General features: G+C 52.8%; 1 protein-coding gene across 10 annotated transcripts in view; it reads left to right on the top strand.

Annotated features, from left to right (window-relative positions):
- The window catches only part of ARRB1 (arrestin beta 1), an 84319-nt gene that overhangs the window by 54923 nt on the left and 11532 nt on the right, over positions 1 to 17864 (top strand). For all 10 annotated transcript variants that reach the window (XM_053561234.1, XM_053561235.1, XM_053561228.1 and 7 more), the window contains 11 exons: positions 1729 to 1759; positions 4164 to 4224; positions 7211 to 7255; positions 8031 to 8227; positions 9003 to 9062; positions 9946 to 10013; positions 12424 to 12559; positions 13587 to 13671; positions 14121 to 14193; positions 15860 to 15997; positions 16999 to 17082. In XM_053561234.1, coding sequence (XP_053417209.1) covers positions 1729 to 1759; positions 4164 to 4224; positions 7211 to 7255; positions 8031 to 8227; positions 9003 to 9062; positions 9946 to 10013; positions 12424 to 12559; positions 13587 to 13671; positions 14121 to 14193; positions 15860 to 15997; positions 16999 to 17082 — 978 coding nt within the window. The remainder of the gene's footprint in view (positions 1 to 1728; positions 1760 to 4163; positions 4225 to 7210; positions 7256 to 8030; positions 8228 to 9002; positions 9063 to 9945; positions 10014 to 12423; positions 12560 to 13586; positions 13672 to 14120; positions 14194 to 15859; positions 15998 to 16998; positions 17083 to 17864) is intronic.

Genomic DNA, 17864 nt, shown 5'->3' with positions numbered 1-17864 from the left:
TATCTGGAAGATGGGGTGTATGTACCCATGTCACAGTGGTGCTATGAGAAATACTTAGCCACTGAACAAATGGTAGTTCCACCTCCCTTCCTCCCTTCTTGAATATCCTTCCTCCCCGCCCGGCCACAGTACCCTCCAGAATGGGTTTCCCTGACTCAGTTATTTGTGGCCTCAGGTATCTGTGGCTTTCCTTTCCCTCAGGCCCTGGGCTCTTGGGGCTTTTAGAAGCAACCTGAGGCCCTGCGGCCTGTGCCGCTTCCCAGGTCTCTTCTGCAAGTCCAGCCTCATCTTGGGGGCTACTTGTTCAAACCTGTGATCTTTTTCTCACTTTAGCCATTATCACCAATCAGCCAACAGTAACATCTTCACACTCCAAACACTGATAAATATGAGGAGGAGAAAAGCTTGGGCCTCCTAGGGGAGGACTGGGGAGGGATGTGTCAGGCTCTTCTTTACAAGCCATGCTCAGACCTGTAAGTGGTCCCTGGGGCCCCCAGAAGTGAGGAAACAGGCTGGGGCTGTGGAGGCAGCACAGAGCCACCAGCCACTCGCCTTCCTGGGGGATTGGGGAGTAGCTGTGTCTGTTGCTTCTGTCTCGGACCTCAGCACCTTGCCCACTGGGATGCCTGCTAGAGGTCCTGCTCCAGGAGATTGGGTGGCAGACATCCCGCTCAGCCTCACTGGGCCCGTGCCATCTCTTTGTTTATGGCTGTTCCTCTCTCCTCTCTTTTTTTCATCCCTCATTCCATCTCTTATTTTTACATGTCCAGGACCTGTGTCACTGTCCTCCCCTCTCTTCTCCCTCATCTCTGGGGCTCTGTCTTTTTCACTTCTTTTTCTCCCTCTTCTAACTCTGACTGTGTGAGGTTCTGGGGCTAGATGATAGGGTTAGCTGAGGGGTCTCCAGATCTCAGTCCTGGCTGGGCGTAGAGGGCATGAGGAGCTGGGGAGGGAAAGTGAGCACTTTTCAGAACCCTGGGGACTGTGTCTTGGCCTGGCTATGTGTCCAGGGCTCTGGTACGTGACCACAGGCATATCCCCTTCCTTTCTCAGTCAAGTAAGACAGTTGATTCCTTCACTAATTCATTCATTCTATTAGTGAATGAATATTCAGCTATTCAATTAATATTAATTGAGTGTTTGCTACCTGCCATTCGTTAACACATACCTATTGAACAATTAAGTGTGCTGTGCTGAGAGGTTGGGATAGATACATCAGTAGACAAGAGGGACAAAGATCCCTGCATGTGGAGGAAAATGTTAGCAGAGAAAAACTAGAGCCAGAGAAGGATTGGGGGGGCAGGGGCAGGTTGGACCATCAAACGAGGCAGTGGTGCTGGGTGAGTGTGTGTCTGGGGGAGAGTGTCCCGGGAAGGGATCTGCCTGAGCAAAGGCCCTGGGGTAGGACTTGTCTTGCTATTTTTGGAGAACCTGGGATGTGACCTGGAAGACAGAGGAGGCAAGGGCAGCTTGGCTTCGTAGCACACCAGGTTTTCTCTGTGCTTAAGCTCAGGAACTAGCACTTGGGAAGACTCCCTTGCTTGCCCTGTGAGGATTAGACTCTGTTGCTCACCCAGGGGAGCTATGATGGCAGCAATGGTGGCTTAGTGGTAGAGGTGGTAAGCTGGGCACTGTTCCATGCTCAGCACTTGCGTGGTGCCTTTTGGCCACTCTGGGCCCCTGGGCATGATACATGGACCCTGGCCTCACCTTTCTTTCTCTCCACAGAGTGTTCAAGAAGGCCAGTCCGAATGGAAAGGTGAGTCTATAATAGCCTGATGGGCTCCTACCTGACCCCAGGCTCTTGGGACCACAGAAGAAAAGCATATCTCCTGACATGTACAGCTCCCTGGGGGAGGGGGCAGATGCTGTTCCTCATCTGAGAGGGACACAGCTCACTCTTTAGGGGCCCTTGATCTCAAGGGGGAGGCTCTCAGGAAACTTCCTGTGAGTGGGGAGGTATAACCCCTCTGCACTTTGGGGCCTCCCAGCCTGGTGTAGGGGGAGACATGAATGTGATAGAGGATGAGCTAATCCGTAAGAACCGAGAGCTCGAGGTGAGTGAGTCCCTGGTACAGGAAGACCCCAGCATATATCTTCATCACCTTGTTATCCAGGGAAGCACCCAGGGCCTGTCCCTGTTTCTTTCTTCCACAGGCCCAGACTCCCTCCTTCTCCCCTCTCAGTTCAGCACGTAGATTATTATTCCACGCCAGGTCTGGCCAAGCCTGGTGGGGACTGGGACAGGGTGTGCTGAGATGAGTCAGGCAGAGCCCTTGCCACTCACAATGGATCGTTTCACTATGAAATGGCAAGGGTGAGATGCCAGGTAGCAGAGCCTACAGGCCCAGCCTGGGTGCTCAGTGACAGCTCGTTCCAGGAGGGATGCATTTCCAGGCAAGGGAAGGTGGAAAAGGGCATTTCTGGCAGGAACATAAAATTGCCAGTTCAGAGGGGTCCCAAGCAGCTGGGCCTCAGAGTGCCAAGAGAGAGGCAGAGGGAGTGGGTGCTGAGGCTGGGAGGCTTCAGGGCCGGTCTCAAGGAGGCTGGGGCCAGGCTTAGGAGTATGGACCCCTGGCCTGGGTTGGCAGACAGTCCCACATCCCCTGCTGTGCCTGCAGCAGATACCATCATCCTGTCCTGCAGGGCGGTGTTCTTGCTTACACTCCTTCCCAGCCTGGGACCGGGGCAGCCCTGCCAGTCTTTCAGAATTGGTTCTTGGAATGAAACTCATTGTCATCCTTATCTCTGCCCACCCAGGAGCCAAGGGTTTTCAAATGGAAGTAGCACGGTTGGATTTGCATTTTAGGGTGACAAGTCTGGATAAGGAAAGGGCTGGAGTGCATGAGGCTGCTTGCAGCAGAGTGTGAACTGGCCAGTGTGGACATTTAGGCAGGAGTGGCTGTGGGAGGTGGGGTGGGGACAGTTTTGGGAAATTTGGTGGAGATAGAGCCATTGGGATTAGGGATTGCTGAGAAGCAGGGAGCATCTAAGATGACACTGTGAATGGATTTGACTTGAAGCCACTGGAATTCTAGCCTGGGGCTCTTCCCTGCTGGCTGACTACTGAGTGGGCACCAGCTCCCCAGTGCCTCACTGCCTCAGAAAACAAGCCCTCCTGCTCAAAAATGATAACTGTGTGAGGGGATGCATTTGTTAATAGCTAGTGTTAACCTATCCATAGTGTATATATACTTTAAAACCTTGCGTTGTACGTAATAAATAATATGATTTTATACGTCCATTTTAAAAAAGCAAATTAGCCGGGTGCAATGGCTTATGACTATAATCCTAGTACTCTGGGAGGCTGAGGTGGGTGGGTTGTCTGAGCTCAGGAGTTCAGGACCAGCCTGAGCTAGAATGAGACCCTGTCCCTAAAAAAAAAAAAAATGTAGCCAGGCGTTGTGGCGGGAACCTTTAGTCCCAGCTAATTGGGAGGTTGAGGCAAGAGAATCACTTGAGCCCAAGAGTTTGAGGTTGATGTGAGCTATGACACCATAGCACTCTACCCAGGGTGACAAAGTGAGACACTGTCTCAAATAAGTTAATTAATTAATTAATATTTTTAAAAAGAAAGAAAACAAGGCCTCATGTAAGTAGATTGCTACCAGGCTACAAGGTGTGGGGGGACCAATTGCAGGATGCGGTGTGGTTGTTCAGAGCCCCTGAGGGCTCTGCCTGGGGAGCCCTCACCCTCTCTGAGACGCCAACACTCCTGCTCAGCCAACTTCCCTGCTGCCACTGCTGTACCCTTGGTGATGCTTGGCGGCACTGATCTCGCTAGGCCTCAGCATCTTCATCTGTAAAACAGAAGTAATTATGACTCCTTCCTAGGTCTTTGGGAGGAGAGATGCTTTTAAAATTTTATAAGGATTTGCTATTCTTGGGTGGCGCCTGTGGCGCAACGGGTAGGGCGCCGGTCCCATATGCTGGAGGTGGCGGGTTCAAGCCCAGCCCCGGCCAAAAATAAAAAAAAAAAAAAAAAAAAAAAAAAGGATTTGCTATTCTTAGTGCTAGGGCTGGGTCCAAGTCCAGTTACGATTTTGATGAGGATTAGGAATGGGTCTAGGAGTTTCAGGGGCAGCTCCCAGGGTTTCCTCTAGGCAGGGGACTGTGTCCTCCTGGCCCTTGCTGCTAACATGCCATGTTCCTGTCCTCCCCAGCTCACCGTGTACCTGGGAAAACGGGACTTTGTGGATCACATCGACCTCGTGGACCCTGTGGGTGAGTCCATGGAAGGCAGGTGGAGGATGAGGGGAAGGCTGGGCTGGCTAAGCCTCCTAAGAATAGCCCTCAGGTCTTCAGGGGGGTCTGGTGCCAGGAATGGGGCCTGTGTGGCTTCCTGCCTTAGGCAGCAAGCATTTACTGGGCAGATCCTTTCCAATGCATGGGAGGATTGTATGCTTGTGGGAAGATGTCCAGATGCTGATAAGGAGGATAAGGATGATGATGGTGGCAGCCCCCACTTTCCGTAAGGCTTGTCATCCAGGAGATGGGGGTGGGGGAAGCTATACTTGCTATCCATGCTTTACAGACAAGGAGAATGAGACACGGAGAGGCTCAGTGGCTTGTGCCAGGTCACACAGCTAGTAGGTAGAGGAAATGGAGGCACAAGCCTTCCTGGGGCTTGTGAAATGGAGGCTGTCCTCATCAATGCAGGAATCTTGCCAGAGGCTGGACTATGGCTGAAGGCACCTTCCAAGTTCTTGTTCAAGTTCAGGGGCTCACAGCCTCTGCATCTTGACAGTTTGGATTGGATAACTCTGTTGGTGGTGCCCATCCTATATGTTTTAGGATGTACAACAGCATCCCTGGCCACCACCCAGTCCCTCTGCCTCCAGACATGACAATCATGTGTTTAGATATTGCCAAATGTTCCCTTGGTGGGGGGGAAATGACCTCTGTTTATGAATCCTCATTGGGAGAGCCTTGGTCTCATTGCCTCTTCCCCTGAGTGTTTGAGAGAGAGAGGCCCAAACTTACCCCTGTTTTATAAATGGGCACAGTGAGGACCAGAGAGGATAAGTGGCTTTTTTAAGGGGAATATGAATAAACCAAAGTGAGGCCAAAGGAGGCGATAGGTTGGAAGAATGGAGACTAGAAATTGCATGACGCCAAGTCCAGGTACAGAAATTGGGAGGGGTTGCTTGGGGAAAAAGTTCCAGAGAATATGGCCTCTCTTATCACATCCCTGGGATCTGTCCCGAGGCCTGGGAGCTGCAGAGATCTGAGTGGTCCCGGACCCGAGAGAGAGAGCACAGCGGTGGATTTCAGCCCACTTGGAGGAGGATCTTGGAGATGCTGGGGCAGGAGACTAAGGGGCTGTGAACTGCAGCACAGCCAGCTTCACCCTTGCTGTGTGGCCTACAGCAGAGCGACCCCACGCCTCTCTAGCCCTGTCTCCCAATGCTCAGAGTTCCTCTGTGATTTGTATCTTCTCCCTGAACCGGCCCTTAGAGGCAGTGAGCAGGCAAATGGTTCAAGTGCTTCAAGTTGTGGTCCAGTAGGTGGAGGCCAGGGCTGTCCGAGCTCACTAGCCTACTGAAGGCCGCAGCAGAGGCGGCTGGAGGCTGGGAGGAGGCGGGAGCAGGAGGAAGCCAGCTCCTCAAAACACATGCGGTCATATACCCCTGGGAGCTGGGCATACCCCTGTGCATATGCCCCGAGGAGCTGTTCGGCCAGTGTCCTCAGAGCACCTAATTTGTGCCAGGCCTTGTGCTTGAGCCCTGGGTATGCCAGAGAGTTCTGGGGCGTTGTCCAGAGGTGACCAGGTGACTCACGGTGAGAAGTGCTTTTTCCATCATGGCATGGCCTGAAGGATTGATCTGATTATACCCTCCCTGTGCTCAACTATTCCTCCTCAGACCTGCACACAAGCCCAAGCCTCTGGCCTGGCAACCGGGACATTTACGATCAGGCCTGACCCTCCTTTCCGCTGGCCTGCAGAATCTGTTCTCCCCGGCCCCATGCTAGTCCCACTGCCTGCTGTGGCCTACCTCTGAGTCATGTGATCGACAACCCTCACTTGTCCCCTGAGCCCTGCTCCAGCTTCCCTCTCCCATGGAGCTTCCCGTGATAGTGAGTACCTTTTCTGGGACTCCCTCTCCACAGACTTTCCACTGAGGCTTGGTGCCTGTGCAGGGTGTGGCACAGAGGAGGTGCTCACCATAAAAGGAAGAGGCATGGTCAGGCTCTGGGAACAGGTTGGCCACACCCCTGACCAGCTGTCCCTGGCACCTGCCCAGGACTGGGGTTGCACTGGGACCTCTACAGGCATTTACTCCCAGGCAAAGCCTCTGAGATTCCTGAGAGGTTGTCTGGGGCAGCATGGGAGGGGGTGTGGTGGGCAGAGTGTGGGAAGAGAGAAGGGGAGAGAGGTTTGGCCAGCAATGGCATGGTGGTGCCAGGCAGGGGATGACCCCTGAGCCAATTTCTGGCCTTTGGGGTGCTGGGCAGAGATGTCCTTTGTGTCCAGCTGGACTCTGCTCCTGAGGGCAGGGCTCAAGGCACTGGGCCACATTTCATGGTGCTCACAAGGGCCAAGCACCGCCTAAGGGCTTTACACATCTGACCCATTTTACTCATGTGCATATATGACCCATCAGTCCTCACAGGATCCCCTCAGGTGGATACTGCAGGTCACAGCCCCTGACTCACACATTCCGAATCCGAAAGCTCTGAAACCTAACATTATTTCTAAGTGTGGTGCAGAATTCGTTCACTGGCAAGCCTGACCTGAACTGATGTGAGCTGTTTATGCCTTATCTAATTAGCCACTTGGCGAGAATATTTGCATTCCCCTGTGGAAGTGTGAATGGCTTCAGTAGTGGGGTGCAGGTCCTGCACTCCAGAATATCTGGAACATGTGCCATATTGCCTCTCTACAATTTGAAACTTTTAAGTAAGGGGTTTTCAACCTTATTATTATTCTTATCCCGGCACAAAGAAATAGACATTAAGTAACGTGCTGACAGTCCCCAGCTGGATCTGCGGGGCTGGCCTGGGGTGGGAGTGGGTGGAATGGCGAGCGTAGGCCCTGCCACCCCCGGGTGCTGGCCTTCCCATTTCTGTCAGGATGCTTTGAGATGGACAGATGATTAGGCTTGGATTTGAGTTTGTTTGGGAGGTCAAGTTGGGTGCGTTTGCTTGGGGCTCAGGGGGTTGGGAGGTCAAGTTGGGTGTGTCTGCTCACTTTCTGTCCTTCCTGCAGATGGTGTGGTGCTGGTGGATCCTGAGTATCTCAAAGAGAGGAGAGGTAGGCTGTGGCCCCCACCCCCAGCCTGTCAGGGGACCTCCTCCCCCACAGTCCTCCAGCACAGGGTCTCCCTGCCTCCCACTGGTTCCCCTGAAAGCCCCAACAATACCACAGTAGGTGCCCTTGCCTCTCAGCCCAGGGTAGCCCTGCCCCAGGCACACTTTGGGAGAATGTTCTTAAATGCCCAAGCACTTTTGACATTACTATGTCATGACTGTGGCCAGGCTGGGGATGCCAACAGGGCAGGAGTTAGAGTCCCATTTTACAGAAGAGAATACTGATACAGAAGGTCAAGGGATTATCCACGGTCAGCAGGAAGACAGGACGGGGGGTGGGGTGGGGGGCTGAGACAAGACTCATACCTTAAGGAGATCACTCAGCAGCCTCCATCTCCCTGCTCCTTTTCCAGGCCCCCTGGCCCCCATCCCAGGCCTACCAGCCTACTGCAGCCCCCACCACACCTGTCAGACCATTTCCCTGGCTTTCCACGCAGTGCAGAGTGCAGGTCTCAAGAGGGGGTTGGGGGAAGGGAGGTGGGGAGTAGAACTCGCCCAGTAGGAAGTCCCACCTTGTCCCAGGGGCCAGGCCATAGGCACCTCTTCTAGCTCCCAGCTATTCAATACCAGCTCCTCCAAAGGCAGACAGTGCAGCATCTCTGGGACCTTTGCACAGGCCTGTGGCTGCCCTTCGGGCCAGTCTTAGGGCTGTGGCTGGTGCTCTGGGGGGCTTATTTGCTGCTCTCCAGGCACCTCCTCAGTGCCTCTGCTCCCCACAGTCTACGTGACACTGACCTGCGCCTTCCGCTATGGCCGGGAGGACCTGGATGTCCTGGGCCTGACCTTTCGCAAGGACCTCTTTGTGGCCAACGTGCAGTCCTTCCCACCAGCTCCCGAAGACAAGAAGCCCCTGACGCGGCTGCAGGAGCGCCTCATCAAGAAACTGGGCGAGCATGCCTACCCTTTCACCTTTGAGGTCAGGGACCACTATCCATGGGATTCATTTCAGAAGTGCCACCTCTGGGTGGGGTGGTAAAGGTCAGCTGATCCACATCACCCAGTTCCCCAATGTGTGCTGGGACCCAGGGCACTGTCACTTATGCTACCTGGCAAGTGTCTTCCATGGCTTCACTAACAAATGACTACACAGACTTGATAACAAGTAAATGTATTAATCAAAACAACACAAATTTATGATCTTACAGTTCTGGAGGTCAGAAGTCCAAAAACATGTTTCACTGGGCTAAAATCTAGGACTTTGTTTCTCTGGAGACCCTTGGGAGTCCGTTTCCTTGCCTTTTCCAGCTTCACATCATTGGCTCGTGGCCCCTTCCTCCATCTTCAAAGCCGGCAGCAGCCAGTTGAAGCTTTCTCCTGCCCCGTCCCTCTGGCCTGGATGCTTCTGCTTCCTGCTTCCAGTGCTATGACCTACGTGGTTATACTGGGCCAAGATCATCCAGGATAGTCTACCTATCTCAAAGTCCTTAACTTAATCATATATGCAAAGTCCCTTTTGTCATGGAAGGTAACACAGTCCCACAGGTTAGGAAGTGACATCTTTGGGAGGCCATTATTCTGGCTACCGGAGTAGACATCACAGAAAGATTGTTTTTAGGCACTGCTATGAGGACTGGGCTGGGCTAATCTCTTTTACCCCTGGTCTGAGGGATATGCAGGGTGGCAGGGTGCGAGACTTGGGGAGGATCAGTGGTAGATGTGACAGGTGGTTTATTCTCCCTTCTTCTTTACAGATCCCTCCAAACCTCCCATGCTCTGTGACGTTACAGCCGGGGCCTGAAGACACAGGGAAGGTAGGTCACCCCATGGAGACCATCTCTCTAGGTCCAGGACTCTTTTGTTCCCAGTTTTCTGCTTTCTCCCTGGGAGGTGCAGACAGAGACAGGCCTGCCCTCCCTGTGTCTCCACAGTGCCCTGTGTCTTTGTGTCTAGGCCGGGCTGATCCCACCACAGACAGTCGGTTTCTTTTCAGACAGGCCCCCACATTCGAGATCACATCACTCGCACAGTCAGTGATGGTCTGGACTGGCTCTCCTGAGTCACTTTCACTGGCTGTAGTATTAACTGCAACAGGACAAAAATGTTCTGAGAACCTACACCTGGCCTCACATTACCCCCAGCAACATTGTATGGAGGTGCAATTATCACCATTTCACAGATGAGGAAACTAAGACTTGGAGAGAAGTGACACCAGCAGCGTCCCAGGCCCCAGGTCTCTGAGCCCCATTTCCTCTTTGGCAAAGTGGAGATAACAGGATGTGCCTCCTTGTGTTGTCAGAGGGTCAAGTGAGGCTGAAGCAACCTGCCCAGCACAGCGTGCATACAGTAGGCGCTCCCAGTCTTCCCAGGTGCCTGCTGCTGTTTCTGAGTGGCTGCCAGGGCGAGGATGGCCACCCCGACTGAGGCGGGAGTCCAGAGAGTAGAGCCCCGTTAAGTTAGTTTGGGAGCTCCAGTGTTGTGGGCAGTTGAGCAGCTCGGTCACAGAAGGATGCACCACGGAGGGTGGCGATCCAGGGCTGGGCTGAGTGCAAGGGCTTTGGGGTCCAAATGGGGGACTGGGCTGTGGGAGCTTAGGGTTCCTATCCAGCTTCCTCATTTGTGGACCAAGAGGGTGGGCTGGCCGTGCTGTGGACCCTGCCTCTCCAAGACCCTGTGTTCAGTGCCCACTTCCCCCAGGCCTGTGGTGTGGACTATGAAGTCAAAGCCTTCTGCGCCGAGAACCTGGAGGAGAAGATTCACAAGCGGTGAGCAGGCGCCAGGCGTGGGTGTGGGCTGCTTGCTGGGCGAGGGAGGGAGACAGGATGGGCCAGGTCCCAAGAGGAGATTAGTGACAATTCCTGGAACTGTGAGAGGAGGGATGGCACATTCCATCTTCGGGAGCTTTCAGCGGCACTTTACAAGGCTGGTGGGTCACCGAGAGCTTCCTAGAGAGGCAGCTTTGGCTGCCCTGGCTCAGCATCTTTGCTTCCTCCTTCATCTCCCTGCCTCTAGTCTCCCCCCTCCATATCTTCTTTTATTTTGCTTTGGAACAAACCCTAAATTCAGCTCGTGTCATGCAGTGAGCAGGATGTTTCCTGGCCATCCCCATTTCCTGGTCTTTCTCCTGGGAGGTGATCAGCAGGAGCTGAGGGATGTCAGCGTAGTCTTCTAAGCAAGGATGGCAGTAGAGATAGTGAACTCAGCCAGGGGAGAGAGGGGAGGGGTTAGGGGAGGCGTCCTCCTAGGAAGGCACAGGCCCCAGCAGACAGAGACCCCAGGCTGGTAGCCGGAAACTGCTGGCCCTGACTTCTCATGCCTGCCCTGCTTGGGGTCAGGCCCTGGCGATCTCTGCCTCCTCTCCTTGAGTGGCTGACCTCAGGCCCACCTCTTATGTTCTGTGTCCTGAGGCACAGTTCCCAGGAGAGGCTGGCTGAGGGTACAGCAGCCTTTTTAGGGACTGGGCTTATTGGCCACCTGGTGAGTTTAGAGTGTATTGCAGGCATTTCCCCATCTGCCGCCTCCTTAACCTATGTGTGTGGACAGGACCTTTCTTTCTTGCTTCTCTGTCCCTCATTTCCTCTTAAGAACTGAGATCCAGGGAGAAGAGGGTGTCGTGGGCTGTGGGAGGGGGCTTAATCTGAACGGGGAAGAGGAGGCAATATTGAGAGCCATCATCCTCATTCCACTAACACCAATGGGCCATTTTAAATCCACACCAAAGAGGGTTTTTTGTTGTTTGGCTTTTTTTTTTTGACAGGGTCTCACTCTGTTGCCCCAGGCTAGAGTGCTGTGGCATCAGCCTAGCTCACAGCAACCTCAGACTCCTGGACTCAAGCAGTCCTCCTGCCTCAGTCTCCTGAGTAGCTGGGACTACAGGCTCCTGCCATAATGCCTGGTTTATTTTTCTACTTCTTGTAGAGATGGGGTCTTGTTCTTTGCTCAGACTATTCTTGAACTCACCAGCTCAAATGATCCTTCTTCCTTGGCCTCCCAGAGTGCTAGGATTATAGGCCTGAGCCATAGTGCCCAGTTATTAATAGTTATAAATAGTAATAATGACTATCATTACAGTAATAATGACTGGCTGTCATCTATCAAGGGCCTATTAGGTGCCAGATATTGTTCAGAGTACTGGGCATGCATGAACTAATTTAATCCTTATAAACCACCCAAAGAGGTAGGTCCTGCTGTTGTCACCATTTATAGATGAGGGAACCGAGGCAGAGACAGGTGAATTTACTCAAGGTCATAGTTAGTAGGAGGAGAGCCAGGAGGGAGTGGAGGCAGCCTTTCTGAGGTACGGGGCTGTGGGCACATGCAGCCTGCTACGGATACTGCCTCCCCAAGTGCTCAACCCTAGCCAGGCCCTCCTGTCCTCATTTTCCCCCCGAGTCCCTGCCATCTTCACTGAGTTCTCCTCTTCACTGGCCCACAGCCCACAGCCCCTCACTGAACCCCAGTACCACCCTTAGCCCCCATTTCCTCCTGTTCTCTCTGCATATTTTCACTTACTAGATACCTGACAGGTATGTACTATGGCAGGCACTGTCATAGGTGCTAAGAACAGAGCCATGAATAATTTAGACAAAACATTCTGTCCTTAAAAAGCTTATGCTAGGGCGGCGCCTGTGGCTCAGTGACCAGGGCGCCGGCCCCATATACCGAGGGTGGCAGGTTCAAACCCAGCCCCGGCCAAACTGCTGCAAAAAAATAGCCGGGCGTTGTGGCGGGTGCCTGTAGTCCCAGCTGCTTGAGAGGCTGAGGCAGGAGAATCGCCTAAGCCCAGGAGTTGGAGGTTGCTGTGAGCTGTGTGATGCCATGGCACTCTACCGAGGGCAATAAAGTGAAACTCTGTCTCTACAAAAAAAACAAACAAACAAAAAAAAGCTTACGCTATTCTGTGACATCGGGAAGCAGGGAATGAAAATGTGGTCCCTTTTCTACCACCCTCCTGAGTACCAAGATGAAGTGCAGACACAGGGTTTGGAAGGATGGAGTGGGACCAGCTGGTGACAAGGCTCCTACTCAACCTCTGTAGTTTGGCTGGAGGCTGAGATGATGGGGGGGAGAGGAACCATGGTAGTCTCTTGAGCAGGAGAATGAGATGAAGGCTGCAAGGAAAGAGGATGAAGGCTGGTGACTCTGGTCATCTTTCACTCCTCCCATCTCCATTAGGAATTCTGTGCGTCTGGTCATCCGGAAGGTTCAGTATGCCCCAGAGAGGCCTGGCCCCCAGCCCACAGCTGAGACCACCAGGCAGTTCCTCATGTCGGACAAGCCCTTGCACTTAGAGGCCTCCCTGGACAAGGAGGTAGGAAGCTCAGATTTGACTGCTCTACCAGGGCCGGACCTCAGATCCCAGTTTTCCCCTGGGCTTTGGGGACTCCTCAGGAAGGAGCTTCTAACCTAGCCTGAGGCCCACAGGGCTCCGGGACTCTGGGACCTCTGTAGGGGGATTTGGAGAAGCACCTTGGGGCCTCAGAGAGTGGCAGAGGGGGCATGAACATGAAGGTTGACTTCAGAAGGGAGCAGTGTGCCCTCCTGAAGGGTTCTGGCCATCTCTCCACTGCCCTCTGTTCCTCCACCAACTGCCTGCCTCAGGCTAAGTGGCAAAAATCAAGTAGGTCAGTAGAAGAGGGGAGAGAGGCAGCCTGGGATCTCCTACCACAACCCTGCCAGACCCTGTGCTATCAGGTAACAGATGCTGCAGGAGGAAGGGACCCCTCCTTAAGCTTCAAATCAAAACCAGCTGACTGATGCCTGTTGTGAGCGCAGGCTGGTCCCTCCTTGAGGTGTGAGCACCTTTATCCTTCTCGGGGCACAGCTGACGGCAAGTGCCTGGGACACGATGCAAGTGAGGCCCTTGGGGAGGATTCAGAGTTGGTTCCCCAGAGAGCCCATTACCCCTTCCTCACCTTCCCCTGCTTCCTCTGGACCCTTCTTCTGGGGGCAGATCCTGGAGCCGGCAGAGACTCGAGACATTACCTAGTCCAACCCTTTCATTGAACAGAGGGAGAAACTGAGGCTTAGGAAACCTGCCCATGTCACACCACTAACATCATTGTTATTGCTGTTACCATCATTCTTACTGGTGGCTGAGCCAGCACTGGAGCAGTTATCTTTCAAGTGTCCCACGGAGAACTGAGGGCTAATACACCTGGTGGCATAGTGCCTGCCACCTTAGCATCAGTGAGAAGTGGATGATTAACTTGGGGAAAATGGCAGAACAGCCAAGGTTTGGGGAACCCCAGGAGATTTGTGTGGGGCCTTTCCTCCCTCTACTTTCCCTAGAACTTGGGCATCTTCCCAGCCATCCCCTTGTTTCTTATGCCTCCCAGATCTATTACCACGGAGAACCCATCAGCGTCAACGTTCATGTCACCAACAACACCAACAAGACAGTAAAGAAGATCAAGATCTCAGGTAGCCCAGGAAGAGGGTCAGCTTGGGGCAGGCCAGAGGGAGTCCTCCCAGGGCTTGGGGGTAGCTGAGGGTCTCCCCTTGTTAACAGCCTTGTAAATAACTACTGAAGCCCAGGCCTGCTCTGAGCCAAAGGATAAGGCTTTTGAGGCTGGTAACACAGGCTGCTTTTTGGCCAGGTGTTGAGTTTGCTGTTTAAGCCACCTTTTCAGTTTCCTGGGCTCTGAGCAAAGCTGTCCTGAGAAGCTTTGGGAAAACTTTTGGTTATAGAAGGGAATGGTGTGTTTGGATCTACCCTTTGGGTAGAGGCTGGGTGGTCTCCTGCAGAAGTGCTTCCTGGTGGCCTCTGGCTATTGTCTGGGGCTGGACATCCCCAATGTGGGGAACCCTAAGATGCTCTGTGGGGGTTGCATCCCTGGCTCATAGCGCCTCAATCCCCTCTCCGTCCCTAGTGCGACAGTATGCGGACATCTGCCTTTTCAACACAGCTCAGTACAAGTGCCCTGTGGCCATGGAAGAGGCTGAGTAAGTGAGCACAAGCCTGGCCTTGAACATGGGGAATTGGGTGGGAAAAAGAGAAGCTATGGGTCCTATCACAGGCCCAGGTGGTTCTTCTCCATCTGGCAGAAGGTCTGGGCTTCAGACTTCTTGCCAGTCAGATGGCAAGGTTCTGAAGAACCTTTTAGAAATCATCCACCTGATTTAGCTACAGGAAAGTACATGCTACAGTCAAGAAAAAGATGCTATAAAGAGAACAGCAAAACAAGAACTGATAAATGTAAGGGGGCAGGGGGTGTGGACAGAAAGCAATTATACTGTGCCTGAAACCTGGGTTGAAGGGTGATACTGTGTTCTGAGCTTCCTGGTAGCCAAGGCAAAGAGGGTAAAGCACTGGATACACCACTTTTCTTATCTGATAAAGGAGTAATCATTGGGATGCTGAGAATAATTATACACACATATTAAAAAATCTAGGCTTGAGGAGAGCTACTATGGTTGGGCTTGAATAGAACTTTGTCCCAACCTAGTTGGCCTAAGTTAAGAGGAGAGATCTCAAGCAAAACATCGTTATTTACCTAAGGGAAATAGAGGCTCCCTTTAGAATACACACATTTTTTTTTTCATTGTCCTGCAAAGAATTTTGTGGGAGCAGTTGCATTTTATGTAATTTTACATGTATGTGTATATACTTACATATAATTTAAATCAGTATTTTTTGCAACTTAAAAACATTTTTTAAAATATACTACATGGTCTTTGAGATAGTTTAATGTCCTATAGGTGAACATGCCATGATCAGAACAAACATCCCCACATTATTAGACATTTCTTATATCCACTGCTGATTTAAAATACAGTCAGGACCATGAGGTGTAGATTTCTGGTGAGGGTCAGGGACAAGGGCATAAAGTGACGTGATCTAGAGATAGGGTAACATAAACTCCTCAGAGTGGAAAATCCCAAACCCTGAAGATGGTTCTAGCATCTGCATAACAGCAACATTGATGACTGAGGAGACCTTCACTCTCCTAGACTTGTTTACTTCTCAGGAAGCCCTACGGGGTGAGATGTAGGGCCAGCCCTACATGCTGCTGTCCCAATATGTAAATGAGGAAGTCGGTCAGAGAGATGTGACTTGCTCAGCCTCAGAGATACCAAGTCTCAAAGTGGGGGCTTGAACCCAAGTAGTGTGGGTCAGGGCTTGCATGCTGGCTGCCACATGCCAGCTATCTCATTGAAAAGGTAGATGGGGGACAGAGCAAACCCCAAAACCAAATAGTTGACATTCCCTACCCATGATGGACTGATATGTGATAAAGTGTGTAAAGTTTCAACGGCAGAACCTAGGTGATGGGCATATGGGTGGCTGGTAGCTTCATTCATGCTCTGCACCTAGCTGTCATTTTTAAACTAAGTGCGCTACTTAGCACTGCACTGTTAGACTAGGATAGTTTGTTTCCTGCAGAGCATCCCAGTCAGTAATGCTGGTGTAGAGTACGGGTGCACCTCTTCTGGGTGACAGTGGTCTTCCTGCCAGAGCCAGGCCTGCCCAAGTGGTTCCTGTGATTAGGGGACAGGTAGGGAGAGAGAGGCTTGGAGCAGGGCCAGGCTAGATGTCCTGTAGGTTGAGATGAGGGCCAGGGCTGGCTCTGGGGAGGGCCATCTTCACACATGCTTCCCTTCTTCCCAGCGACACAGTGGCACCCAGCTCCACGTTCTGCAAGGTCTACACGCTGACTCCCTTCCTGGCCAACAACCGGGAGAAGCGGGGTCTCGCCCTGGATGGGAAACTCAAGCATGAAGACACGAACTTGGCCTCCAGCACCCTGTGAGGACCCACCCCCTGCTCCCAGGCTCCTGTGCCCACCACCCCCATGGGTCCACAACCTCCTTGGTCCCACCAGTAGAGGACAAGACTCAGGCTACTCCTCCTCAGGCTTGTCCAGAGCTTCAGGAGTATGACCTGTGAGGATGGCTGCCCCTACTCCCACTCCTAAGCATGGTTGACCGGGAGAAGGAGGTGCATCACTAGTGTGACTGGCTGAGGCGGTGCTGGGTTCTGCCTGCTTGCTCAGGAGCAGGCAGCCTAGAAGGGCTTCCTGAAAGAGGCAGCAGCTCCTGACCTACCGTCTTCACCTAATGGGGTGTGTCCTGAGGCTCCTGGAGGATGAACAGGAGGGGATTGGGGAGTCTGGAGAGACCAGGGTGAATTTGTCTAGACCCAACACAGGATGCCCCTTAAAGCCAGGGATCCCAGGGCATCTGGTCATTCCTGCCCGATACATCCTAGGCCACCCCACTAGGAAGAGCCCTAGGGATATAAAGCCCTTCAGTGGGCTATGGGCCTGCCTCTGCAGCACTCTTGCAAGCAGCCCCCAACTCGGACCAGCTCTCTCCAGCCCTGCACAGGCTCCTGCCTCCCTCCAAGCCTTTACCTTCTTCTCCACGCTGGCACAAACCCTGCCTGTCTTCAGCACCCGGCTGAGGCACCACCTCGTGAGAGAAGTCCCTTCCAGATTGCCCTCACCCCATCCCAGCTGCCCTTACCCTGGCTGAACTCCCAGAGCAGCCCTTTCTGCTGTGGCTTGCTGAGCACAAAATCCTTGTTGACAGAAGGACCCAGGCGAGGTCACTGGCCCAGGCAAGGAGAGGGGCCTTGTGGGTCTCACAATTTGGAACCCAGGGCTCTCTGAGGGCACAGCTCACCTTCCTCCCTTCCACCAGGCCCAGGGTGGGACACACACGGCAGAGGGATGGAGGCCGCTGCCCCATGCTGGTATCTAGCCCACCAGCGAACCCCTGAACCTGCTCTCCTGTGTCGCCTTGCAGGCTGAGGGAAGGAGCCAACCGCGAGATCCTGGGGATTATTGTTTCCTACAAAGTGAAAGTGAAGCTGGTGGTGTCTCGGGGCGGGTGAGTGTCTAGCCTGGTCCCAAACCCCTGAGTGTGGAGGGGAGTGGCTCTGAAGACCCTCACAGCCGACCCCACTCTGCCTATTTGCCCACCCTCCCAGCTGCATCCACCTCCAGAGGAGTTTCCTGCCCCAACTCTTCCTCCTTCCTGCTCCTGTCTCTCCTCTCCACTGGGGTCTGAGCCTGCATGGAGGGGTGGCCATGCCTGGGGGATGTGCCCCTCATCACACCTGGGGCCACAGCACCCACCTCCACTCATGCTGATTTGGGTGGAAATAGCTAAAGGGGCTTAGAATCCCAGAGCTGGACTGGAATTTGCTAGTTGGTCTGAATCTCCCATTTTATAGATGGCAAAACAGAAGTCCGAACACTTCCCCAAACATTTCCTAAAATCTCCTCCCCTAACCTCAGGCCACGAGCTGGGTGCTGGGGTCACAGCAGCACACCAGACATGTTCCCTTCCCAGGAGCATAGTTTGGTGAAGACTCAGGAAAAACTCCCATGTTTCCCCATATATCGGGTCTACCTGTTATAAACCTAGAATTTCTAATTAGTCAGAGGGATTGTTTTCTAATTTAGTTTATACATTTCTATAAAAAGATTAAAAAGCTAAATGATGTTAGACATTGAAGCCCCTTTATTATTAGAATAATGCCTTTTTGAAGGTGGCAGTAATACCTTATTGTAGGACATCTCAAAATTGTAAATTCTAAATCGAGTGTCTTGTGACCTTGAAGGACCCGAAGTCTTCCATGTTCTTGGTAACCTGGAGTTCTCCCTTTT

Source organism: Nycticebus coucang, chromosome 14 (genome assembly GCF_027406575.1).
Source record: "Nycticebus coucang isolate mNycCou1 chromosome 14, mNycCou1.pri, whole genome shotgun sequence".
NCBI classification, from domain to species: Eukaryota; Metazoa; Chordata; class Mammalia; order Primates; family Lorisidae; genus Nycticebus; species Nycticebus coucang.
This window is presented reverse-complemented; position numbering and strand designations above follow the sequence as displayed.